Source organism: Emydura macquarii, unplaced genomic scaffold (genome assembly GCF_026122565.2).
Source record: "Emydura macquarii macquarii isolate MOO-44397 ecotype Brisbane River unplaced genomic scaffold, CSIRO-AGI_Emac_v2 contig_799, whole genome shotgun sequence".
Lineage (NCBI taxonomy): Eukaryota > Metazoa > Chordata > Testudines > Chelidae > Emydura > Emydura macquarii.
This window is the reverse complement of record NW_027130936.1, coordinates 963251-990101: the sequence shown is the minus strand read 5'-3', so window position 1 is coordinate 990101 and position 26851 is coordinate 963251. Positions and strand designations below refer to the sequence as shown.

Genomic DNA, 26851 nt, shown 5'->3' with positions numbered 1-26851 from the left:
TATCTGTTGCATGAGATCTGCAGCCCGGCTTCCCACAGCAGAGCAGCTCAGGTCAGCTGCAGACACACTGGGATGCTCATCCAAAGTGAGCTTCATGTGGCCTGCATCACCACAGGATGCCTCTGTGCTGCAACGGGTTTGCTGCATTCCAGAGATGGCAGCTCTGCAGCTCCCGCCGGAGTCGGTGGGAACCTTTCCATCAGCGTCAGCGGGAACTGGATCAGGTCCTGAGTGGGTGGGCTTTTTGATTTTTGTTTGCAGAGAACAATGCCTTCTTGTTTCTTGGCCTGTTTTCCCTGGAGAAATCTCGTCACTAGATTGGATCTCATTTCCTGCTCTATGCTTGGTCATTTCTGGTGATGTAATGCACAGGGGGATTCGAACACAAAGACATGAAGAGGGAGTCAGTGGGAGCAACTGTTTTTTTTTTTAAAGGAACTGTTCCCTAAAAAGAAAAGAAAAAACGAACACTCCAGGCTGATCAGCCGTGCTTCGAGGAAGGAATTCACAACTTGCGTGATGATTTGTACCTACATTTGAGAAAGGAACATTGCCAGGGGATTGGTCATCATTTATAAAAATGTTTCCTTTTCACTGTTGTTTATAATAAATCTTGGAAACTTGAGACAGCAATCAGATTCCTTCACCAACGTACATCCTTCCCCCTTCCCCCAAAGTTTCTGCACTGGTTTGTTATTGTAGGGCTGCTCAATAGCACTGTGCAGAGCACAGTTGTTTGTTATTGTAGGGTTGCTTCTGTGTACAGAACTGAGCTCCCTGATTCGTTATTCTAATCACTTAATAACGCTGCACTGTGCATGCTGGTTTGCAATGCTAGGGAAGCTCACTAGTCCTGGGCTGCAAACACTGGCTTGTTATTGTAGGGTTGCTTGTCACATGTGTTGGGTCGGTTTGTTACTGTAGGGTTGCTTTCAAGAGCTGGGCTGCATGACCTGCTCAGTCTGCCTGAAGAAGCTCAGAAAAGAGTGGCCAGATTTGGTCTTTATGTCAAGAACCCTCAACATATTTGAATAATAACTGAATGTAACGTTTTCTTGATTGTGGCTTAAGCAACTATCAAATCTAGCTGCTAAAGAACCACACCTGTGCTTGAGGACAGCATTGATGGATGTACAAGTCTTACCAGGATCATTCAACTCAGATCCTTCTGTTCCTTTCCAATCAAGAAGTGCCATCATTAAAAGCCATCTCGGTGGGCAGAGGCGAAAGCCAGTTCTGCCGTCCCTACTTTGCACTTGTTCTTTTCTCCTGCTGGGTTTACAACCATGCCCATAAGCCAAGGAGCATTGACAGGTTCAGGTTAGCTGCTGAGGCCTTCTAGCAACTGGAGTCAATGTCCCGCCTATCGAAGGTATTCCACTGCTGTTGTGTCTGAGCACCTCCCAGTCTCTAATACAGTTCTCCTCACAGCACCCCGGGAGGTATGTTTTGACTTTTTCAAAAAAATAAAAACTTTTTTTTCTGGCCAAAACTGCCCTCCAAATTCAGCCCAAATTTGCATCTAGTTTCAGGCAACTCACAATTGCATTTTTGATGATTGAACTATTCATCCAAAACCCTTCACCCAGCTCTATGAGACAGTTAATATAGCAAGAAGCCTGATCCTGCTGGATCAAAGGCAGCTCCTAATACGGCATGTCCTGAACTGTGCTCAGAGAGAAGGCAATATTGTCGTGTGTGAGCTCACGGCTACTGGACACTGTTCCCAACCCAGCAAGCCAACCATGTTTAATAAAAAACAAAGTCTCAGATAATCCAATTAAAAACAAACAAACCGAAGAGGGCCAAAATATGCCACAATGACTGAGCAGCAGAATAAAGAGGCAGTTAGAGGCAAAATGGCATCCTTTAAAATTGGAAGTTAAATCCTACTGAGGAAAAGAGAAAGGAGCATAAATTCTAACAAGTCAAGTGTAAAAGTGTAACAAGGCAGGCCAAGAAAGAATCTGAAGATCAACAGCTTCTCAGACTTTTTTAAAAGTACATCAGAAGCCAGAAGGCTGCCAAACAATCAGTGGGACCATTAGGGGACTGACGTGCTACAGGAGCACACAAGGAAAACAAGGCTATTGAATTCTTTGCATCAGTCTTTAGTGCAGAGAATGTGGGAACCTCCCTACACCTGAGACATTCTTTTAGGGTACAAATTCAAGGAACTTTCCCAGACTGAGGTGCTAATATAGGAGCTTTTGGAACAAAAAGTAACCAGCACAAGATGATATTTACCCAAAAGGTCTGAAGGAACTTAAATATGAAACTGCAGATCTACGAACTGTGGTATTTAACCTATCGTGGGTCCATCAGCCTCTGTACCAGATGACGAGAGGAAGCTATTGGAATGCCAATTTCTAAAAATGGCTACAGAGGTGATCATGGAATTAAAGGTCGGTAAACCTAACTTCAGTACCAGGCAAATTGGTTGAAACTATGGTAACGAACAGAATGATCAGACACATGCATAAATATGATATGTTGGGGAAGAGTCAACATAGTTTGTGTAAAGGGAAATCATGCCTCACCAATCTACTAGAATTCTTTGAGAGTGTCAAACAAGCATGTGGACAAGGGTGATCCAGTGGATATAGTGTACTTGGACTTTCAGAAAGCCTTTGATGAGGTCGTGCAACAAAGGATCTTAAGCAAATTAAGCTGCCATGGGGTAAGGGGGAAGGTCCTCGCCTGCATCAGTAACTGGTTAAAAGACAGGAAACAAAAGGTAGAAATAAAAGGTCAGTTTTTACTATTTAGATGGGTAAATAATGAAGACCCCCATGTATCTGTACTGGGATCAGAGCTGTTCAACATATTCATAAATGATCTGGAAAAGGGGATAAAACAGGGAGGTGGCAAAATTTACAGATGATAAGAAATTATTCAAAAGAGTTAAGTGCAAAGCAGACTGCAAAGAGTTACAAAGGGATCGCACCAAACTGGGTGACTGGGCAACAAAATGGCAGATGAAATTAAATGTTGATAAATGCAAAGTAATGCACATTGGAAAACATAATTTCAACTATACATACAAAATGATGGAGTCTAATTAGCTGTTATAAGTCAAGAAAGATTGTGGAGTAATTGTGAATAGTTCTTTGCAAATACTTGCTCATGTGGAGCTGCAGTCAAAAAAGCTAACAGAATGATAGGAATCATTAGGAAAGAAATAGATTATAGGACAGAAAATACCATGTCACTACATAAACCCACGACATGCCAACACACAGAATACTGTGTGCAGTTTTGGTTGTGAACTCAAAAAAGAGAGAATTAAAAAAAACCCTCTCTCTCAAAATAGATAGAACTGGAAAAGGTACAGAGAAGGGCAAGAAAAATTATTAGAGGTATGGAACAGCTTCCATACGAGGAGAGACCGCTACTGTGGTTTTGTTCAACATCTTCATTAATGATCTGGAGGATGGGGTGGATTGCACCCTCAGCAAGTTTGCAGATGACACTAAGCTGGGGGGAGTGGTAGATATGCAGGAGGGCAGGGATAGGATACAGAGTGACCTAGACAAATTGGAGGGTTGGGCCAAAAGAAATCTTATGAGGTTCAACAAGGACAAGTGCAGAGTCCTGCAATTAGGCCAGAAGAATCCAATGCAGTGCTACAGACTGGGGACCAACTGGCTAGGCAGCAGTTCTGCAGAAAAGGACCTGGGGGTTACAGTGGACAAGAAGCTGGATATGAGTCAGCAGTGTGCCCTTATTGCCAAGAAGTCTAATAGCATATTGGGCTGCATTAGGAGGAGCATTGCCAGCAGATCGTGGGAAGTGATTATTCCCCTCTATTCGGCATTGGTGAGGCCGCATTTGGAGTATTGTGTCCAGTTTTGGGCCCCCCACTACAAAAAGGATGTGAACAAGTTGGAGAGAGTGCAGCGGTGGGCAACAAAAATGATTAGGGGCTGGAGCACAAGACTTATGAGGAGAGGCTGAGGGAACTAGGCTTGTTTAGTCTGCAGAAGAGAAGAATGAGGGGGGATTTGATAGCAGTCTTTAACTACCTGAAAGAGGGTTCCAGGGAGGATGGAGCTAGGCTGTTCTCAGTGGTGGCAGATGACAGAACTAGGAGCAATGGTCTCAAGTTGCAGGGGGGGAGGTCTAGGTTGGATATTAGGAAACGTTTTTCACTAGGAGGATGGTGAAGCACTGGAATGGGTTACCTAGGGAGGTGGTGGAATCTCCATCTTTAGAGGGTTTTAAGCTGCGCCTTGACAAATCCCTGGCTGGGATGATTTAGCTGAGGTTAGTCCTGCTTTGATACCTCCTGAGGTCCCTTCCAACTCTGATCTTCTATGATTCTATTCTATGATTCTAAGCTTCACTTAGAAAAGAGATGACTAAGAGGGGTTACGATAGAGGTCTATAAAATCTTGAGTGGGATGGAGACAGTGAGCAGGGAAGTGTTATTTACCCCTTCACATAACACAAGAACTAGGGGTCACCTGATGGAATTAATAAGCAGCAAGTTTAAAACAAAGATAAGGAAGCCTTTCTTCACCCAACACACAGTCAACCTATAGAACATGTTGCCAGGGGATGTTGTGGAGGCCAAATGTATAACTGGCTTCAAAAACAAACTAGCTCAAAGCCTGTGTTAGCTTCTCTGGACACAGAGGGTCTCCGCTGGGCCCAGGCACAGCGCGTGTATCTATCACGCTGCAGACACTAAGCCTGGGGGAGGCCTGCTGTGGACTCTCCCCACCAGCTGGCAGTTTCAGCATGGAGGAAATCCATCTGATCCATTGCACCCATAGCACAGCCGCACCAATGTGCTGGTGGAGCAGAGTGCGAGTGTGACATGCACTGCAGGGGAGCAGCTTGCACGAAGGCAGCCAGCCCTGGGAGGGGTCTCACAGGGCAGCATGTTCACTGTGGACCGGTAGTGCCAGTCCCTTCAGTCAGGCACAATTGCCAGAGGCTTCATGTGAAACTGTGCCTGAGTGAGGGCTGCAGGCTTGAGCCCCCTATTAATAACTACAAAGATCTATAGCTAGAAACCAGGTGGACCTGGGTTCAGTTCCCAGCCCTGCCTGTGACCCACTGTGGGACCTTGGGCAAGTCACTTCACTGCCCTGTGCCTCAGTTTCCCCACGTGTAAAAGGGGTATAATGGTAGTGAGCTTCTTTGTACATTGATTTGAGAGCTACTGCTGAGAAGAACTAGGTGTTGTTATTACTGACTGCTTGCAAAAGAGGAAGTGTTTTTGAGGGTTTGGAGCGAGGGACTGGGCGACAGGACCCCAGGATTTTATTTCCAGCACTGCTGCCATTTTACTGGATGATCTTGGACAAGTCGCTTACTCTGTCTGCGCCTCGGTTTCCCCACCTGTAAAATGGGAACAGTAACACGGGCCTACCTTACACATGGTTTATTCATCAATGCTACAAATTGCTTTGAGATCCTCACATGGAAAGACATTTAAAGTCTGTAAGTAATTACACACACGCACGCACAGACACGGTGGAGTGCAGCTACCTCTGGACTGGAACGTGGCTGCTGTTCCCTGCTAACAGCACTACCCAGCAGTTTATAGGAGGAAAATAACTTCCCTAATTGAAGCCGCACAGGGACGTTCAGATAAACCAGAATGTAATTACTCAGTCTGGAAGCTGGCCAGGACACTGGGGCCAACACCTCCTGTGAAAAGTGTCACGGGAACTTTAATGACCACTAATGGTCAGGACCTGGGGTTTACAGCTCAGCTGGCGGCCACAAGAGCCTCAGTTGTGAGTGAGTGTCCAGGAAGCGGGGAGCCGGGGGGGCTGTTATTCCACTGTTGCCCTGAACTCAAATGTGCTAGTAAATGTGAAAAAAATTCCCAACACTTCAGATCAAGCCGCCCACAGAGTGAACACAAAGCCCTGTGGGAAACCAAGACAAATATGCTGGGTTGAGTGGTTGCTAGGTGACCCGCGTACATACAGGGAAAGAAAAATGAAAATAAATCTAATCAGAGACATGTGGCGGCAAAGGGGAATCAGTGGCTCCTCTGCAGAGACTGCTGGGAGCAGAATGGCCAGGCCTCGTGGAGACGGGGCGAGGAGGCCACGCAATGGGATGCCTTCTTCAGTCCCCGCCCCCCGGCCGGAGAGAAGGGCATCTGTAGGTGTTGTATGAAGAGTGGCTCCCTATCCTATTCTTTGCCCTAACTCGGGTGGACAGATTGGCTGGAGCCTCCACATGCAGCTCCAATCATATTCAAGCTAGCTTTACTCGGCGGAGCATCCGCGCACACCTCAGCACAGCCTCCCCGCGGGAGCGTTTCCGGTGGAATTGCAGCCCCCGTGTGCTACAGCAGCTTTGCTGCTCCCAGACCTGGACTAGCTAGCTCAGGGGTGCTACATGAGCTGCAGTCACACCCCATGGTTGCGCTGCAGACATAGCCTTAGAAGTTGAATTGCAATGGCTCTGGAGCACTGTGGCTCACAGGTCTCTCTTGGGAGCAGCTGCCAGGCACACGGCAAGAACCACAGGTTGTCACACCTGGTTGCGGGGGGGAGAAGGGACTGAAGGGAGAGTGGGACGGTGCTTGAGACCAGATGCTCTGGTCTGGAGCTGATTCTCTCTGGGGAAGAGAGGTGGGTCTTTTAAAGACTGCTGTAAGGCACGAGTTGTGGATATTATCCCATGCACAGTGTTTGGCACATGGCACATGTGTATCTGTGACATCACAATCAGTCAATCCTGGCACCAATATCGTCCCTCTTGTTCTCCTGGCCAACCAGTCCACTGATGGAGAGAGCTTTCCTGTAGTCACTTATGAAAAATGCCCGAAAGAGGGGCCCATGTTGCCAATTCTCACAATTTTATCCCACATCTCATGATATTTGGTGTTTGTTTTAAATCTCCAGCTTTTGGAATCATGTGATAATGCTTTAATTTTTTTAAGTAGGTTTCTAGTCCTTGTGGTTGCAGAGAGAAGCCCGAGAACAACCAGAAGGCAAAGAAAAAGAACCCCAGATTTATCAATGATTTTTTTCAATCTCATGAGTTTTAGGGCCTGACTTCCAATTTTGGAACATTCGAGGTTAGCTATGAGGATCCTCGTTATTATGTCATTTCTCCAAGTCACATGTTCCCTGTGGGTCTTTGTCTGGATTGCTTAAGGACAGAAAAGCGAACCGTTGAAGTGGGTTTCCCATGAAAAGGTGTTACGCTAGATCAAGAGGAAGGAAGGAAGGAGGGAGGCAAGAGACAGAGACAAATGGTGCCAGATGGCGAGAAAGGCTAGAGACAGAGAAGACTCTTGAAGAGAACAAAAGATGCAATGGAGAAAGTGCTGCAAATAAATACTAAGATAAAAGGAAGGAGGAAGAGAATGGATGGGGAAGAGGAAAGAATGGACTCAAAAGAGCATGTTAGCAACAGAGAGAGAGAAAACAAATGGTAGTGTAAACGGAGCAAAGAGCACGGGGGTTGCGTTTATTTTAGAAAGCTCACATGTGGTTAGTATTGCGAGTTGACAAGGATATATACACACCCGGCTCCCCTTCGCCTCTGCAGCCCCTGGAGCCAGGCCAGAAGGAAATGAGGTCAAGCTCATAAAATTAGTCCTTTGTTCAGCACTGCTTACACGAAACATGGACTCGGAGGGGTCTGATCACAAACACACGTTCAAGGCCAGCCATGCCCTGGGACGCTGGAATTTTCCAGTAACAGCATCTCAGCAGAGGCTGGGTTTCTTTGTGTTCTGAAGACACCCGCTCAAGGTTCGAGGTGGAGTTCCACCCAGATAACCCCCCTCCTGCCACCCAGTGAGTTCATGGCATTTGGGGAGGGAGGGAAAGGTAACGTGGAAAGACCTCCTGGGTCTCCATCGCCGACATCCAAGTTCGAGTGGTTGGACCCAGCAGGGGTGCCAAGATGGTTTCTCAAACATACCTTCAGTTGGTTGCTGGCTGCACGGGGCGGCTGATTGACTAGCAAGACACTGGTCTGGGAAGTGGTATTACACAGTTAACCATGCTCTTCCTAACTTGGACTTGTCCACATGGTGTTACTGTGGTAGCCCCTAACGGGCTTAACTGAGATGAAGGCCCCTTTGTGCCAGGTGCTGTACAGAAAATAGTTCCCTGCCCCAAAGGGCTCGCGTTTTACTAGAGAAAAGAGACAAAGGCTGTGTTATTATCCCGATTTGACAGGAGGGGGACAGACGCACAGAGAGGTTATGTTTTCCTTTCTTTCTCCTGCATCTCTACAACTTGCCGAGAAGTAGGAACAAAAGCCACTGGTTCACCGAGTCAACGTACCTTGCTTCTAGCAGTACCCACTACATGATGGGTTGAAGGAAGACACATCCCCATGCTGCAGCTGGCCAAGCGTGCAATGTTGCAGACAAGTGTGTCAATTCTTTCCTGGCCCTAGCAGATGTGATCAACTTATGCCCCAGACCTTAATGTATCTGCACTAATACTTCCCTGATAAGCCACATGGCTTTCCTGGACACCAGAAACCAAAATCCACCTGATTAGCATCTGACAGCTCCACCTAGAGCATTAGAAGGTCCATTGTGTAGCCACAGGACCCGGTCTGAAGCCCGCTGAGTTAGTGAATGGTCTCACTGAAGTAAATGGGCTTTGGATCAGGTCCACAGCATTGCAATATCATCACCTGACACATGGCTCCTGCTTTGGCATCATGCTGCTGGACCCCTAAGCTCTGCCCACAGGCAGAAGAGGAGATCACGCTGAAGTTTAGATTCTATAACTTCAGTGAACTTTGTAGCTAACAATAGAAGCCAGGCCTGAGATTCTCAAAGATCAATTCCTCCCGGAGCCACCCACCCATCTCAGCCCCAATCCAGCCCTGGCTCTCTGCCCAGAAATGAGCACCCAGCTGGACTGGTAGAAGTTTGCAGTAGGTTCCTGTGGAGAAGTTTGGACAACAAGATCAGTATATCTGGTTGGCCGGGCCTCCTGGGACCCTTCCCCTCAGCAGTAGATCACAGGTGTGTTTACTCCTCATTGACTTGTGCCTTGGAAGTTTCACTAGAGTTTCACTGATCACTAGAGCTCAGCAAAATGGATCAGCTGAAACTTTTTGTTGTTGATGATGAAAAATGCACATTTGTGTTGAGCAAACATTTTGCAAATTCCAGTCAAATTTGCCAAACTGGTTGTTGGGGGCGGGGACGGGGGGGACGGGGGGGACGGACCAGAAAAAAAAATGCTGAAAAACCTAAACTGTTTTGTTTTGGTACTTTTTCAATATAAGGTTTTGATTTTTCCACTTGAAATGCTGTTTTGTTTAGGTTTCACTGCAATTAAAAAAAAAAGAGGGTAAAAAACCCAAAACCAAAACAAAATATTTCTGTTCGAATTAAACGTTTGATTTGCTCTCAATGAAGCTTTTGTTTTTTTGTTTCACAGAAAAGAATTACTTTGGGTTGACCCACAACGATATTTCCCCCTGAGTTTTTGCTATGGCCACTGAACTGAAACATCAGCGATTCACTCAGCACTACTCTCAAGCTCAGAGTGAATCTCAGGCCTGGTCTACACTACAGTGTTAGGCTGACATAAGGCAGCCTAGTTACGTCAGTGTCCACACTGCAGCCTTGGTCCTGCCCATGCGAGCCCCCTCCTGCACCAAGATAACAACTCCCCCTCCACGAGAGGCTCCTGTAGTTCGTGTAGTTCGGGCGGTGCCGGGTCGGTGTGGGCACTGTGGGCTACATACACGGGCTGCTGGCTGGCATTGTCGTCAGTGGCATGGCTCCGTGATAGACAAGGACAAGAAAGCTGGGTGAGTGGGGGGCTCCAGCTAGAGCCCGGCTGCCCCAGCCTCCCTGCTCCCCACCAGGCAGGCCCACCAAGGGGGGGTGGGGAGAAGGATGAACAAGGGGGCAATTGCCAGGAGCGCAGTGATCTAAAAGGACCCGGGGGGATGGGAGGATCGATACTTCTCTCCATCACACACCCCTTCCCCCCGCCCCCCGCCCCCCCACTCTCCGCCCCGCCCCTGAGCCGAGCCTATTTATCACGCACCGTGCAGGGTCCAGAGCGGCTAAGGAGGTGGTATTTGCTGCTCAGCTTCCTTTGCTCTCTGTGGGGAGTCCCAGGGCCCCAGGAAGCTGAGCAGCAGCTGCTGCCCCCTCGCTGCCTGGGAAGCTGCACGGCACATCATAAATAAGTACAAACTGCTGGCGGGAGCCCACTTGGACTGGAGCCATTCCTTCCTGGGGGGCCAGTGACTGCTCTGCCCTGGGGCCCGGAATTGCTGTCAGTGGGCCTGCCACCAGACTGCTGCCCAGGCTCCCTGCGTGGAGCCAAGCTGTGCCCGCCGGGCTCCCTGCTCAGAGCCAGGCTGCCCCCCAAGATCCTGGCTCCCTGCTCCCATCCAGGCTGCTGCCCTGGCTCCCTGCTCCATGCCATGCGGGGAGCCCAGCTGTACCAAGGCCCCCAGCTCCCCACTCCCTGCCAGGAGCCCGGGTGCTGCCCCAAGGCTCCCTCCTTCCTGCTTGGAGCCAGGCTGTTGCCTGGGTGCCCGGCTCCCCACTCCCAGCTGGGCTGCCCTGTTACCTGGCAGCTCTGTGTTCTTGGGGAACCAGGGTGCAAAACCCCGACTCTCTCTGGCTCACCTGAATTACCCCCCCCCCCACCAGAAACCAAAGGCATTCTCAATATGAAAAGGCAGGAGACACAACTAAAACCCTCCCATCAAGGGTGAGACAACTCCCCATGCCTCGTAAGCATCTCAGCTAGCACATGAATGGAGAACAGAAGCCTCATCTCCATCGAAGATGGAACACACACTGAACTCTGGGATTGCTACAGCAGGGAACGCACTGAGCTCTGGGATTGCTGAAGCAGGGAAGCACGGCATGTTGGGAAATCCCTGCTCTTGATGTAAATGAACTCACACCTGCACACATCCAGCTCCGCAGTTATCAGACCATTCTAGTTATTGAGATGCAAAACACTGAAACCTGGTTGCATTGTGAGCTCTCTCTCAAGGAAAGATGCCCTTCCAGGAAGGATCAGCTCCTTTTGTCCAGACATTGTTTATCCATAAACAAACCTGGGGTCTACAAAACCCCCTATCAGAAGTCAAACCTCTGTTCTGATGCTTGGATCCAAAATGCTGCATCAGTTCCACTGGAACCTGTCTTCTCTTCCTGACTGATCGTGCCAGGGGCTCTGCCAGACTAAAAAAAGCCCTCCAGACCCTGAACTGACAAGTCTGTTCCTGGGAACCTCTGAGCTGCATGGAGTGGTGAGATCAACCCCCTTCTTCCCCCAGCACACCTTTTGTGTGTGTGTGTGTGTCTCTCTCTCTCTTAGTCCAGGTATAACTTTCTACTTTTGTAATCAAACCTGGGCTAGCTTTCTCCAATACCCCAACTGTAATTGTGTAGCATTGTAAGCATTTGATTGTTTTCTCTCCTTTCATGGTATATACAAGTTGTATATATCTAGCAATAAAATAACTGTTATCATCAAGTTGTTTGCCTCTCTCTCTCTCTCTCCAAACTTTATTTTACTCCTTTGTGTTCTTGGCCCCTATCTTGCTCTGCAGCAACACTCACTTCTCTTACCTAAGCCAAAGATCTCTGGAGTGCCCAAAAATCCTATGGGGTTTGCTCATCAAGGGAGTTACTGCTAGAGCAATTGTGGTGTAAAGGGGCATATGAAGGGGACAGCCGGGAAGTGCTACTCTGCCTATGCTACTATGGAGTCCAGGGGCAAATGAGGGTGCAGTTCAAGGTGCTGTTTGACCCAGCCTGATTGAGTCCACGGGAAATTAAGGGGAGTAGCCGGAAAGTGCCGTTTGGACCCAGCCTACTCAGAAGTGTGCTCTATTCTGGTGCGTTGCAAAGGGGCATATAAGGGTGGCCACTAAAAGTGTGGTGTCACCCAGCCTGCTGAGTTCAGGGACACATAAGGGGTCAGCTGACAGTGCTGATAGCCCGGTCTGCTCAGATGCACTCAGGTAATCTGAAATGTGTGTGTGTATCTGTGGGGGGTTTATTTGAATCTGGTGCTGGAGGAACCCAGCCCTGAAAACCTGGTCCTGCAGGATAGCTCCATTGGGAGGTGGCTTGTAGCCATATGAACACAAGTAACACAAACAGTACATTAATAGAATCACACCCCCCTTCCAGGAAGGCAACCCAAATCACACCCCTAGAATCACACCCCCTTCCAAGAAGGTAACCCTAATAAATGAGCATACTCCAAGGTAAAGGGCAAACCTGGTAACAAATTGGTGGAGAATGCAGGCAGCATGTGACCTTAATCACGGGGTAATTGCTGAGTAGTTGCTGCAGAGTGGGGAAACTGAGGCACAGATCTGAGCAAGCTTTTTCTTCCTTTTTTTTCCTACCAGACCAAGCTCATTTAGTGAGGTCTCTCTCTCTCTCTCTCTCTCTCTCTCTCTTTAAAAAAATACTTAGTAACCTCCTGTAACTTTTAAGTAAGAATTGTGCATTAGAAATAAGATTTTAGGGCAATGCTGTTTTAGTGTGATAAGGAAAGTAGAGATGGTTGGAAAAACTCCCTTGACTGCTCGCTTGAGACAGGAAAACACCAGCAGGCTAGAAAGATGGGTAATGAAGAAAGGGAAATGTCCCTGGGAAAGAGGGTGCTTCCAGGGTGAGAATCCCCTGATTGAGGCAGGTCTAAGCTTTGAAGAGCTCTGCACAACCATTAAGCCACGTGGTAGTGCAAAGGATGCAGCTGCAGCATGGGCACTATTTTATGCATGTTTGGACTTGGCTGAAATGGTAAAGGGAAGGCAGGAACTGGAACTTGAGAAAAAGCAGTTGCACCAGCGTCTGGACAAACGTGAGACAGATGGGTGTGAATTTCTATCAGAAAAGCTTAAACTGGTGTCTATACCAAGAGATATGCAAAAAGAAAGAGACAAGGTGAACACTAATGCAGAGCAGCATTGGAAAGAGTTAACACACACAAAAATGTTGTTAGAAGAAGCCAGAGCAGCAACTCGCTTCTTGGCAGATAAAAACAGGGCAGCGAAAGCATCAGCAAGTCACCAGGGGTTTGAGGCAGAGATCAGTAAACTGCGTGCCCAGCTTAGCGCACATAAGGGGGTGGTAGTAGCGGTAAGGATCAGAGAGGATTGTGACTTTGGGCACCCTGGGAAAATAGAAACACGCCCTGATGCTGTCTCCACAGGCCCATTTAACCCCGATTGGCCCCATGTTGCCCGTTTCCACAAGGGAGGTTAAACACCTAGTGGCAGGAGCTGATCTCCCCACCACAGAGAAGGTCACAGACGTGGTGAGATGGTCTCCCAGTCAAGCCAAGGCTATTGCTGAGAGACTGGGACCATTGAACTGTGACACTGACATTTCGTGGCTGACTCGTGTTTGGCAAATGTACCCCTCTGCTGATGGCATGGACTTAACCCAATTGGCTCAGTTATGCGCCTCCCCTTGTGATGCAGATGCTCTGGACATAGGCATAGGTTTTTGGGAGCGGACTGCCACTGGACCCCGGGAATGGATGATAAGTGCTCTTAAAATATTACTGCCTGCTTCTTCCCTTAAGGAACTGTATATAATGGAAGAGCAGAAACTAGGAGAGGCCCCAGAAGCTTTCCTAATTCGAAAAAAAAATGCTGGCATCTCTCTCTGATTCTTTACCCTAGACAGAAGAGGGTGGGATTATTTCTTTCCATTATCAGGGACCTGAATTGCTACAGAACACCTATGCAGGGTTAAATTCTCAGATCAAAATGACCATGGGGGCAGTGAATTTAGAGCACCTCACCTGGCCTGAACTACTGGCCAAAATCAAACAGGCAGGAAATCTGCTGAGAGAGACTGGGGCTTGAAAAAGACCACCCAGCACAAGGACCATCTCAGAGCCTGTGCAGGCGATCACCTTTGCAAATAATGGCCCTCACTCTGCCAATCGCACTCCCCACTCTAGCCCCCCCCACATCTCACAATCCTGGGCCACGCCAACCCAAGGGAACACTTAGAAGTATAGTTTGGAAGGAGCTGGTAAACTTAGGGGAGGATATGGGAAAATATGATCGCCAGCCCTTTAGTGTCCTGACTAATGCGTTGTCTCAGGCCATGCGAAGAACTGAGTTAATGCAGGGAGCCACCCCTCGGCCCACCGCCCCAGTACGGAGTGCATCCCCCATGCCCACTGCCCGTCAACGCCAGACCCCTGCCTCCTCTCTTAAATTGAGGTTCCCAAGGGAATCTGCTGATCAATAGGGGTGCTCGGTGCCCCATGGGCCTCCCCAGCTGATCACAAGACTTCATTGTGATGTTTGGGGGAGACCCACTGTGAGGGCGACAGTGGGGAACCCAGGGATTTTAGCCCAGCTGTTAGTGGACACTGGAGCACCTGTAAATATTCTAAGTCCCCGGTGGATCTCCGGAGGGAGACCCACTACTAAACAGGTTCAGCTCAGCGGGTATGGGGGAGAAATCCAGGAAGCCCCAGTTTGGCAGGATGTGCCCTTGCAACCTGACAGACCACAGGGATGAGTGGAATGCTGTGCTCGAGGGAAATGAAAAAGGAATCCTGGGAGTTCCTTTCCTCCGAGCATTTCAGCCAACTGTGGATCTAGCTAATGGAGTGTTATGGAAATTAGAAGGGGGGCCAGCAGAGATCTCGGATGTGCATCCTTGTGCTGCTATAAAGGCACCCACAGCCACCCTAACCTCTGGTAATGATCCCTGGGTACAAGAATTTCCCAGTATATGGACTAAAAATAAGTCAGAGTGTGGAAAAATAAATGCTGAGGTTTTAATTGAAGGAAAAAATCCCCTCCTCAAAGACAACGTAAGTACCCAGCCACTGCTGAGGAAGGCATTGGAAATACTATAGACCGGGGTGGCCAACCAGTCAGAGACAAAGAGCCAAAAAATAGCCATAGATACCGCAAAGAGTCACATTTACCTTTTCTGTGTGTGTATATATATACAGAGACTGTCTCTTGGAAGAAAACGTGCTCTTACCTGTGCAAAGAATTTGCAATTCACCCCTATGGCCAGTCCTTAAGGGGGACAGGGCCACCTACAGGAAGTTTTCAGCAAAGGAGCACTCTCTGACACACACCTGGGACGGCTCCTGCAGTATTATGAACCGGGTCAGCCCCAGTGTTTCTCAGGATGAAATCCTGAATGGAAAAGGTGGGAAACCTTGGCAAAAATGGTTTCATTCATCACAGCTTAAGAAATGGAAGGGTAAACCACCCGACCGTTATAGACAGTCTTCTCCATCCTGCCAGCCACCCTTCGTGACTAGCAAGAAGGAACGGCTCTGGGCCATTGGAAAATACACGTCGGATGGGCTTGTCAGTGTCTACCCTGATGTTGCGGCAGGAAAAGGCCAGAAAAGTCCTTTGACTTTTTATGGCCACCCTCTTGTAGGTCACTACTTCACTTGTGTCCTGCACTGTTGGTCCCAGATTCTCCCAGTATATACGGGGGGAGTGTGGGAGTTTGTCTCTCTCTTCTCTGACCCTCACAGGTCCCAGATACAAGCCATGCCATCCCATTGCTGCACCAAAGCCCTGCTGTTCATAGGTGTTTGGGGTCTGATGCTGTCCAGGCTCTGTGCTAAACCAGCGATCCCTCTGCACCTCTGGAGGTGTTTGCCAGCCGGAACTCAGGAGGTAAAATTGCTGTGCCACATGCATGGACTCTATGGGAACGGGAGCAATCCCCTGGCCCTGCAGCATCACTGCCAGTTCTACGCTGCTGACAACTCCTCGGGCTGCCCCTGGCAAAGTGTTGCCAACTGCACACAGAGTTCCACTGGGGAGCCACTCACGTTTTGTTATGACACTAAGGCCAGACCAGACTCCATCCCCTTCTTCTGTAAACCAGTGTGGACTCGAGAGGGACGGACACCATCGAAAGCAAACAGTGACAGACGCAGCGGAGGGTGCATGCTAGTTTCCTCCGCTGTTTGGAGAGCGACCATGCCCCTACGTGTCATTGTTGTTGGAACCCAGATGCCTCCGCTGCCAGGAGATGAACTGCAGCTGTCCCTGATCACGCCAGCAGGCAAAAATATCACACGGTTCCTCGTGAACTGGGAACCACTGAACTGGACTGTAGCTGGACATGACCTGATCCAGCAAGGTCCCCCAGACTGGGTAGTTCCACTAAAGGACACACACTGTGACAAGCTCATGCCAACAATGTGGTTTAAATTCTATGGGCACATTGCCATTTCGGAGGGAGTCCATGAGCCCGGATTGTACAGGGTGCAGTTGGGCCAACAACAAAAAACAGTTTTAAATTTCGATCACAAACCTGGCTCTCCGCTAACGTTTAAGAGCCCCAATTTCGGGACCCCATGTATTAAAATTGGATCAACAAAAACAATTGGTTCTTCAACCTCAGACTTCCTTGAGGAAGGTTCAAATCCACTTAGAAGGCATGAATATCTCTCACATTGCACCTGCATGTCTCCCTTGATTGGAACTAGCCATAAGGGTTGGGAGGAATGGGTGAAAATGGGGCAAGGGGCCAACCATGTAAATAGAGTAAAAAGGGAATGAAGTGATTGGATTGCACCTGTGGGAGCAGGAGTTTTTTTAATTGATGCTGCAAACATAGAAGTTCTGGCTAATAAACTGTCCTACGCCACAGAAAATATAGGGAACATGGGAATCCCATTAACAGCATCTTCGAAACAGTTAAGTGAGGAACAGCAGTTAATAAGTAAAGTATTTCCTGGGTGGGAAGGACTCATAGAAAGAGATGAAGGATTAATGATGTCTGGGGTACAGACCCTCTAAAATAATGTTTCATTGGCTTCAGCGTGTGAGCAAGCTCAGGCTCTCACCCAAAACGTAATCATGGGAATGATTCGGCAGGCCACAGCGGGACAAATTCCCATGGATGCAATCCACTTGATTTGGCCTCATGTAACAGAGGAAGACTGAGCCCTCCAGCCCTGGTGGAGATTAGTGAATGCTTCTTACAATCACCACCAGCAGAGCTTGCAGGTATTCCTGATAACTGTGGCAGGCAAGGAAATGAGAATGATCCACCCAGTAGTCCCACTGGGATTACAGATTGATGAGAACTCAGTAACGTACTCCAGAGATCATAACACTTGGGTCTGGCAAAAAAATAAGGTGTGGAACACAGTGAATGTAAAAGGGTGTAAAAAAAAAGAAGGTTTGGGGTACATCTGTAAAGACCAATCTTGGGAGGAACATGATGAATGCTTCTTCCCCCAGCCTGGGAATGTCTCACTGTTCCTTTGTTGTTATCCAGGAGAGAGAATCTGTTATTGTCTATATTGGTAAAGCATGTGTATGTGTGAGAACAAGATGTGATATTGTATTGATTAATGGACATTGGATTCAACCCATGGTGCCTTACATTAATCTCTGTTTCTGTAATGTAACCACCATTGTTAGTTGTGATATTAAGTTTACTGTGCCTATGTGGACTGTACAACATTTAAATGCCTACCCAGAGCTATACAAGGAGGTTTCCCCCATCTCACTGGGAATAGTCTCATGCCATTAAGAAACTATTAACTCATCCCTTTTCACAAGCTGAGCTGCAAAGGCTCAACGCTTCGGGAGAGAATGGCAAACTTGAAATTCAGCACCACAACCAGGAGATCTCTAGCCTGGCAGCCAGAGTTAAAAACACAGGCCATCACGCCTGGTGGGAGTCTTTGCTTGGATGGGGCCCCGGGAAGCAGGTACTTTGAATATCCTGCTTCACCCATTGTGGTGATCATTGGTTTCCAAATTCCATTAGTAATTGGTCTGATTATGTGGTTTGCTCGATCCAGCGACTGATGCGGCGGCTGCAATGGATTGAAAATCAGACCCGATACCATGAAGTAAAAATGTGATGGGGATCCTTGCTCGATGCTAGCACCCCATCAACGGGGGGACTTGTTACCTGGCAGCTCTGTGTTCTTGGGGAACCAGGGCGCAAAACCCCGACTCTCTGGCTCACCTGAATTAACGCCCCCCCACACACACTCACACCAGAAACCAAAGGCATTCTCAATATGAAAAGGCAGGAGACACAACTAAAACCCTCCCATCAAGGGTGAGACAACTCCCCATGCCTCGTAAGCATCCCATTTAGCAAATGAATGGAGAACAGAAGCCTCATCTCCATCGAAGATGGAACACACACTGAACTCTGGGATTGGTACAGCAGGGAACGCACTGAACTCTGGGATTGCTGAAGCAGGGAAGCACTGCATGTTGGGAAATCCCTGCTCTTGATGTAAATGAACTCACACCTGCACACATCCAGCTCCGCAGTTATCAGACCATTCTAGTTATTGATCTGCAAAATACTGAAACCTGGTTGCATTGTGAGCTCTCTCTCAAGGAAAGATGCCCTTCCAGGAAGGATCAGCTCCTTTTGTCCAGATATTGTTTATCCATAAACAAACCTGGGGTCTACAAAACCCCCTATCAAAAGTCAAACCTCTGTTCTGATGCTTGGATCCAAAATGCTGCATCAGTTCCACTGGAACCTGTGTTCTCTTCCTGACTGATCGTGCCGGGGGCTCTGCCAGACTAAAAAAAGCCCTCCAGACCCTGAACTGACAAGTCTGTTCCTGGGAACCTCTGAGCTGCATGGAGTGGTGAGATCAACCCCCTTCTTCCCCCAGCACACCTTTTGTGTGTGTGTGTGTCTCTCTCTCTCTCTTAGTCCAGGTATAACTTTCTACTTTTGTAATCAAACCTGTGCCCGACCCCTGGGGCACTCTGCTTGTGACCGACTGCCAGCTAGACATGGAGCCATTGATCACTACTCATTGAGCCTTATGCTCTAGCCAGTTCTCTATCCATTTTATAGTCGATTCATCCAACCTATACTTCCTTAACTTGCTGATAAGAATACTGTGAGAGACCGTATCAAAAGCTTTGCTAAAGTCAAGGTATATCATGTCCACCGCTTTCCCCACATTCACAGAGCCAGTCACCTCTTCATAGAAAGCAATCAGGTTGGTCAGGCATGACTTTCCCTTAGTGAATCCATGTTGACTGTTCCTGATCACCTTCCTCTCTTCCAAGTGCCTTAAAATGGATTTCTTGAGGACCTGCTCCAGTACATTAATAGAATCACACCCCTAGACTCACACCCCCTTCCAGGAAAGCGACCCAAATTACACCCCTAGAATCACACCCCATTCCAAGAAGGTAACCCTAAAAAATGAGCATACTCCAAGGTGAAGGGCAAATCTGGTAACAGCCCCCAGTTCCCCAGCTTTGGTCAGCACCACCGAGAGAAGAAGGGCGGTGTGGACATGAAGCATCGCAGTAGTTACTGTGGTGGCATAAGTCGGTTAAGTTTTTAGTGTAGACATGCACTGAGTGACTCAGAGAGAGTCACCTGCTTTATATCTGAACCATAAGATGGCCTGAGCTCAGTTAAAATCCAGACTGCATTGGTTCCAAAGGGTTTTTAGACCCTCAGTAAACCTGAATGCAGTCATTCCTGTTGGAATGAAACCTCAAATTTGCCCCCATTACACCTGGTTTCAGAATTCATTGAGAACACTTTGGACACCTCTAGCGATCATGAATAGGAACCTTTTCTGTAACTCTTAAGTTCCACCCCTTCTTTTTGAGAGACCCTTCGTTGACTAATATATGCTGGCTGGCATATAAGTATGTATCATATTAATAATATGTATTATCCACATCATCTACATTAGTATCCATTAAGCACCAATAACATTAAGCACAGTGACATAGCCGAAACTGGCCTTGACTATACATATACTAAGTATCCCATAACTCCTTGTATTGGCTGAAGTAAACTTTGGCATAAGCAGATAGGAAACTTGTCAAAAGGAAGTTACATTTGTTCTATGTCTTAGTACACAGTAGGGAAGTACCTACATGGACCAGGACCTGGAAAGCTGATATCCACAACAAAGATAAAGAAGGAACAGAGCAACAAATTAGGGAACTGGGACAAACTGATGGGTTGGATTTTAGTGATGTGTAAAGAGATGGATAACTTGTAAACTCAGATAAATAAAACCAGATGAAACGTTGAACGTGGGACGCACACCTTTTGTGTTAGGTGAATGTAACATCACTGCACAGGATGGCTCTCAGAAACTGCTATTATTATTACCTCTGTACCATATTAATAAACCAGACTGATATTGATTACTTGATCTTTGTATATACTTCATAACAAACCGAAGCATGGACAAGTGACTGACCACGCGATTTAACAACACTTCTCACCCTAGCTTCTTTCACTTTTCAGCTACAATAATTTAGATAAACTGCTACTTACTTGTGACTCTAGGCCAATCACTTTGCCTCCTTATGCCTCAATTTCCCCATTTGTAGGATGGGGCTAATAAAACTTAACCATCTTGGGCAGCTGCTGTGAGTTCTCTGGATGGAAAATGCTCTGTAAGTACCAAATAGTATTAATTATGGGTTGTATTTGAGCATTGTTAGCTGAGTGCCATGCTAACATGGATGCTATTGTGGTGTTTCCAGCATGGGATTGCAACATCCCGCTGATGGAGTGATCACAAAGGGGTTGATTGCAAAGAGGAAAGTTCCAGTTTACACTTAAATATCTAAGCAATCAACAAGGCCTGCAACTAACAGCTGACAGCTGAATGGTGTTTGCTTTTGGCCTGAATACGTGCCAGAGTGCATTAGGGACAGGATCACCGAGTCTTGTCAGTTGCCTTTTAAAATGCTTTTGTTGGGTGGGTGGAGGGAGGAAGAGAGGATGTTCCTACAGTGCACAAAACCCAGCTCACACAATCCAGTGATTGGACTGCTCGACTAAAAGGCATCTGGAAGCAGCCCAGTCAGTGGCTAGGAATTCTATCAATTCCTTACAGGCCGTGAGCTATGACTTGGGTGGATTAAAGGGATTATAAATGGGAATTAACATTTGATTCCATTTTAGAGGTGATTTTCCCAAGTAAGAAATCTGCCTGAACGATGGCTCTCTCTTTACAATCAAAGCGCAGAGACAGCCTCAGCTCTTGGCCAACTGACCTGAAAGAGCCACTTCTAGGGGAGAAAGAGGAGAGACACCGATGATCTATATTAAAAAAAACACCCATGCCAGACTCTAAGCACCTTTTCCAGGAACTAAAACCACAGCCGCATGGAAGATAAAAGCAGCAGCTTCCCTTCTGCCCCAGACCAGAAATCAGAAATAACCCTAGACCCAAGCAACACCGGCCCCTCAATCCCCCATGGCCTGGGTAATTGGACAGGCCAGCGGGAGGGTCTTAAGGTCAGTGGGCTGTTTTGGATCAAAGTGGTGTAGACGGTACAAAGTCAAGGGTCCTTCCCCAGGGAACGCTCTGCCAGCAGCTCCTTCCCTGGTATAGAGTCCAGTTGAGCCCTTCTGCTTCCTGCTGCCAGGGCTGTGACACGCGGGGAGAGGTGACTCAGACTGACGGGTGCCCGGCCATCTAGGGTTTTACCACCAGTGCCTCTGAGAGAGGCCAACAGGAGCCAGTGCAGATCACGGAGTACTGGTGGGCAAAATGCAACCCTGGGGACCCCCAGTGGGAGTTTGAGCAGTTACCCAAATCCCTCCTGGGCAGTGCTCAGCTGAGAACAGACACCCAAGAGCAGCCACCTCTCCTGCGAGTGTCTCCAAGTGAGTCCGCAACACCTCGTGCTCACCAGCACTGCAGGCCGCTGAGCGAAGGGATCAAGGACACCTGATCATCAGCCCTCGCCCAGAGCAAGTCACCTGTGCGCCGTACAGCCCAGGGCCTCTGACCAGGTTGCCAACTAGAGGCCAATCAGTGCAATTGTCAGGGCTGTTTTCATGATGCGAGACCCATATTGACTAGGAGCTGGACTGAAACACACCAATTCACCACGTATAGGCCACCAAACCACTACTGGTGGCTACTGTTTTTGGTCTCTGCAATCCATGGCTGGTTCCAAACAGCTGTCCTAGGTTTATCCAGCCCATTTCCAAATTCCCTGATTCTCTGCACGGAGACATCCCAGTACAGGAATTCATGAGACATCCACCACCCCTTGTTGCGCTGCCAGTATGAAACCTGTCGCCTTGTGTGGAGCAGCAGCAGCACACAGGGCTATCGGACTCGCCCAGTCAACACCAGCATGTACGGCTGCCCCAGGGAACTGAGCGTGGAGTTGGAGAGGCGTCTCGGTTACCAAGCATCAGCCAGTGCGTGCTGGATGTGCTTATCTCAGAAACCTCTAGGGAGCGGGACCGGCTAAAGGAGTCAGAGTTCAGCTGAGCTGGGGTTTCCATGGATTTGTCCAAATCGTTTGGGGGAGAGAGAAATCCCACGGGTTTCCCTTTCCCGTCACACTCTCCAGCCTTTGCTTTGCGTTCCAACTCCAAACAACACATGCAAAGCAAACCTCAGCCAAAAGCTGCAACACTTGCCTATTCTGGCGTCAAAATCACGTGAAGCCACTGAGTGTCCCTGCTCTGACCGTGCTAGGGCTTGTTACGCCAGACCCCCTGCACAACACAGTGCTCAGCAGTGCAGCGAATCCTGCACCCTACCCAGCATACAGCGGCAGAGCAATCCATGGAGCGGAGTACAGGCAAGAAATGGTATAACTGTTAATCGGCCCGGAGCTGGAGTGTACTGCCAATGAGGTTTCAGAATGCAGTGCTTCTGAGCCCAGGAGTACAACGCAGATCGGCCCCCACGATGCAGTGCTGATGGGCCCCAGGGTACAGTGCTGGGTGTGTGGTAGCTATGTGTGTGGTAGGACTCAGCCTTGTGTTGTTCCTTTCAAATCCTCCCTGGTTTATACAGTCCTTGCTGTGGACTGCCCCCCATGTGCAGAATTGTGCCCCGATGCCACTCGCAGGCTCACCATGCAGGCGCCCTGAGCTGGGCAAGGTGTCAATCACCTCCCTCCCATGCTATGCCCCCCCCCCCCCCCCGACAGCAATTCAATGCCTCCCCTGCGCATCAGCTGGTTCTGCTCCGGCCCTGGGGTGCCGTCCCCAATCCTCAGGCAGCCAAACCGCCGCAGACCCTGGGCTGCGGTGAAGCTCTGGCTTGCTCGTGACTGGCTTGCACAGCGTCCCGGGGAGCAGGGACAGGTGAGAGGACTGTCTGCTCCCCCAGGGCTCTGCCCTCTGGCCTGTCCCTGGAAAGGCTGAGGGCTGACAGGCCCTAGGTGTGTCTGACGCAGGTACCATGCAGCACTGCTGCTCATCCCCCCCCCCCCGATAAACCCCAGGGCCGAGGCGAGGACTCACCCCGTCCATTCTGAGGGGGTCTGTAAACGCTGCCCACGCTGACCCGGGCTTGGTTGGTGGCCTGGTTGTCCGATATCACTTGTGGGGCTTCCGGGCTCCTCACAGGAAGGTAGGGCTCGGGGCGGGGAGCCCCATAGGGCTCCAAGCTCCGGAAAGGTGGCTGGGGTTCCACGTTGTGGGGCGGGACGTAGGGCTCGCCCGGCATGTTACCGTATCGCCCCAGTCGCGGCTCAGTGCTGTATCCGGGGCCGAGCCCCACAGGCAACCCTGGGCTGACCTGTAGGTTGTCTGTAGCGGAGACCCCTTGCCCCGCTGGCTGCTGGCTCTGAGCGGGTGAATAAGGGTCTTGGAAGCCCAGCTCCGAGGTGGCGGCCGTGTCGTGATACAAGCTGTGGGAGTATCTCCTGTCCAGCCCGTCGGAGGGCTGGGGCTGGGGCTGGTGGGGCACCGGGACGTAGGGTCGCTCTTGGGCAGGATAGTACCCGTGGGCCCGATACGGACTTTGGTCCTCCCCATACTCCTCGGGCCGCGCTCTGGGCTGGAAGGGGTATACAACGCCCACACCGGCGGCAGCCAATGCAACAGCGCCCCCCGTGTGCCCCGTGCCGCGGTAGTACACGTAGCCTTCGTCGTAGCCCCGAGGCAGCTGGGGCTCGTAGGCCTCATGCTGGTTCACAAAGGGGGGCTGGGGGAAGGGGAGCTGTGGGTAGGAGGGCTGCCCGAAGGAGGAGTGCGAGAACGAGGAGGCGGCGGCGACGGCGGAGGAGGAGGAGCTGCTCTGTCGTTGCCGGCTGGTGGCTGGCCTGACCCGCTGGGAGCTGGTGCTGTCTCCGATGGGCCCTTCCCGCCAGTTCTCCGGCACTTGGCCAAAGCCGAACGGGTGCCGCGTCTGGCCCCGGATGGTGTCGGAGCCCGCCCTGACAGGCAAGGTGGGCGCTTGCCTCCGCAGGTTCCCCTGCACCCTTCTGCCGTGGCTCCTGGGGCTGTCGGCAAGCAGGACCCGGGTGCTGCTCTCTGCCAGCTCCTGGCCAGCCGGCACGTATTCCGACCCTGTGTTCAAGAGGCTGTACACCCTGCCATTGTTCTCCCACTGGATCATCTGCCGCCACCGGTTGCCATCTGTGTTGCTGCTCTGTGGCTGCTGCCCGTGGACCAGCAGAAAGCCCATCACAGCCCACCAGTCCCAGACGCCACCCGCGGCCATGGCGGCCAAAGAGGCGTGGATGCTTTAATGACTTGTGTTCTCAAAAGCAAACTAAAGAGGCAGGCTGGATGGCCTCCGCCAGCTGTTCCTCTCTCCAGAGCCTCTACCGCCGCGTCCTGACGTGCCCAGTTCTAAGGCTGCCCATTCCTGGCCGGCTCTGAGGTGCACAGCTCACCCGCAGGCTGCATGGCCCAGCCAACAGATTGTGGGATCGACCTGGGAGATGAAGGAGGAAAAAGAGCCGCTTTTGGTCTCACAAGGCTTCAGGAAAGTTTGCAGGGCTTTTCTGTGAGTGGTTCTCACATTGCTGCTGTGTTCCGAACAGGGATGTTCCCCTCTCGCTCTCTCTCTCCGCTGGATGGATTTACTCCTGATCTCAATGAATAAGCAACAGGCTGTGCAAAGTTTCTAGGCTTGAGGACATTCCTCCACTGGGTCCTAGAGCCCATCAACTTTCAGTAATTCAGCATACACAGTTTCCCTGAGGCTATTTTATACATGGTGTTTGAGTAAAACAACCCCAAGATGGAACTCTATTTATAAGCACCAAGTGGCCCTGCAGTTTAGTGCAACCACCCTTTCTTCCCAAAACAATCAGTTTGAGTAAAGCTGGTTGTTTTACTGGCACTGGGCACTTCTTGCCCAGAGATCTCAAAACTCTTCACAACAGTAGGGCTACATCATCATTCTCATGTTACCGAGGGAGTGAGCGAGATGCTCAGCCAGGCAGAGGCAGAATGACCTACATAAGGTCACAAGAATGAGTCAGTGGCAGATCTGAAGGCAGAACCCACCTCTCCTGTCTCACAGGATCCCATTTCCTCTCCCGAAATGGGAGAAAAGTTCAGGCTGTAAAATTCAGACCTGGATACTGAGACCCCCAAATCTGCGGCCGTTCAGATCCAGGGCCCATCTCAAAATGAAATGCATTCCTGGATTTCAGAAGTTTTACGGCCAGAAAAGAACATTCTGATAAACTAATCCAACCTCCTGCATAGCCCCAGCCAGAAAACCTCACTCAGTGATTCCTCTATTGAGCCTGGTTGACCTGAGTGTATCTTTTAGGAAGATATCCAGTCTTGATTTAATATACACTGTACATCACAGGTAGACTGTTCCAATGGTTAGATGCAATGGGACGTTTTATCCCAACCCTTTTCATAGCTTTGACCCTACAGTTTGATGTCTTCTTGAATATAAAGAGTTCAGGTTTCTTTCTAAGGTCCCCTGGATTTTTTTAACTATTGCATTACCCAAAGAGTGTGGGTCATGTTTTCAAACTGGCTTCCATCTCCTAGATTGTTCCTGCAGGTTTTTTCATAAGAGCTGGTTGAACAAACAAAACTTCTGTCCCACAGGAAATTCTAAGATTTTGAAATTCGGTTTTCTCCCAAATCAGGACAAAAAGTTGAAATCTCAAACTTTTTTGGTGAACTTAAATATTCCAAAAATATTTCATTTCGATCTTATTGAAATGTTTAGTTTTGACTTTATCATGTCAACTATTGTATTATTTGTAATGAGGTGTTTCAAGCTAATTTTGATAATTTGCCACAAAATGGTTGACGAAATTAATATGTTCCTATGAAACATTTTGATTGCACCGAATCATCATTTTCGATTGGAAAACTAGACCTCACTGGGAGTTTTGAATGAATGAATGAAACTTTTTTTTTTAATCAGAAAATGCCAATTCATTGAAATCGAAACCATTCATGGGAAATGGTTAGTTTAGTCATAGTTTGAAACAATCGTGTTGAAGTTGTCCTGTTTCAACATTTTCTAAATGAAAAATGTATTGGTCTTAGTCTCAGTGTGTGACCATGGAGTCTCCTATGCTTCCACTGGGCTTGGGGGAATTTAAACACCTCTGTGATGAGCTTTATGGGAAAAAAAGAAAAGCAAACGTGAAGCATGCCCTGCTGTTACAGAGACTAAAGACCATCACTGCTGGATTCAACCCCCTTGTCCCTCTTCCATGGTGGTGGGAGGGTGAACTACCAACCCAGCTCCCCTGTAAATCCTTGCACCCAAGAGAGGCACCTGTGCTCCCTTCAGCCAGCCCAAGAGAGTTAACCCCTTCCCTGCCAAACTGTGGAGAGGATCTCTGCACCCTGACACGAGAAGGAACATGGCTTAGTTTTCAAAGACCCGATCGGAGCTGGCAAGGCCAGCAGTTAAGGTAATCTTGGTCTGACATTGACGTGAGCAAATCTCATCTGCCAGTCACTGATGGAGAACGAATGCCAGACAGACTGAGAGGTCATTGTCACAGTCGCTTTCCTCATCTTAGCTGCACTCCAGTGAGTTCTCACTTTATATGTTCCTCTGAACAACTAAGCTGGGATCCTAATTAAACAGACTTCAAGAGACACTGTGAATGCAGAACCTGTGCACTGCACGGAAAACCCTACCCTTATTAATAACAACACCTT

The 26851-nt window shown here is 49.0% G+C and overlaps 1 protein-coding gene across 1 annotated transcript in view; it reads right to left on the bottom strand.

Moving 5' to 3' along the window:
* LOXL1 (lysyl oxidase like 1) overlaps positions 1-24753 on the bottom strand; it is a 35666-nt gene extending 10913 nt beyond the window's left edge. Inside the window, exon 1 of the mRNA XM_067543223.1 lies at positions 23213-24753. Coding sequence (XP_067399324.1) covers positions 23213-24416 — 1204 coding nt within the window. The 5' untranslated portion in view covers positions 24417-24753. The remainder of the gene's footprint in view (positions 1-23212) is intronic.
* Positions 24754-26851: the final 2098 nt, after the last annotated feature.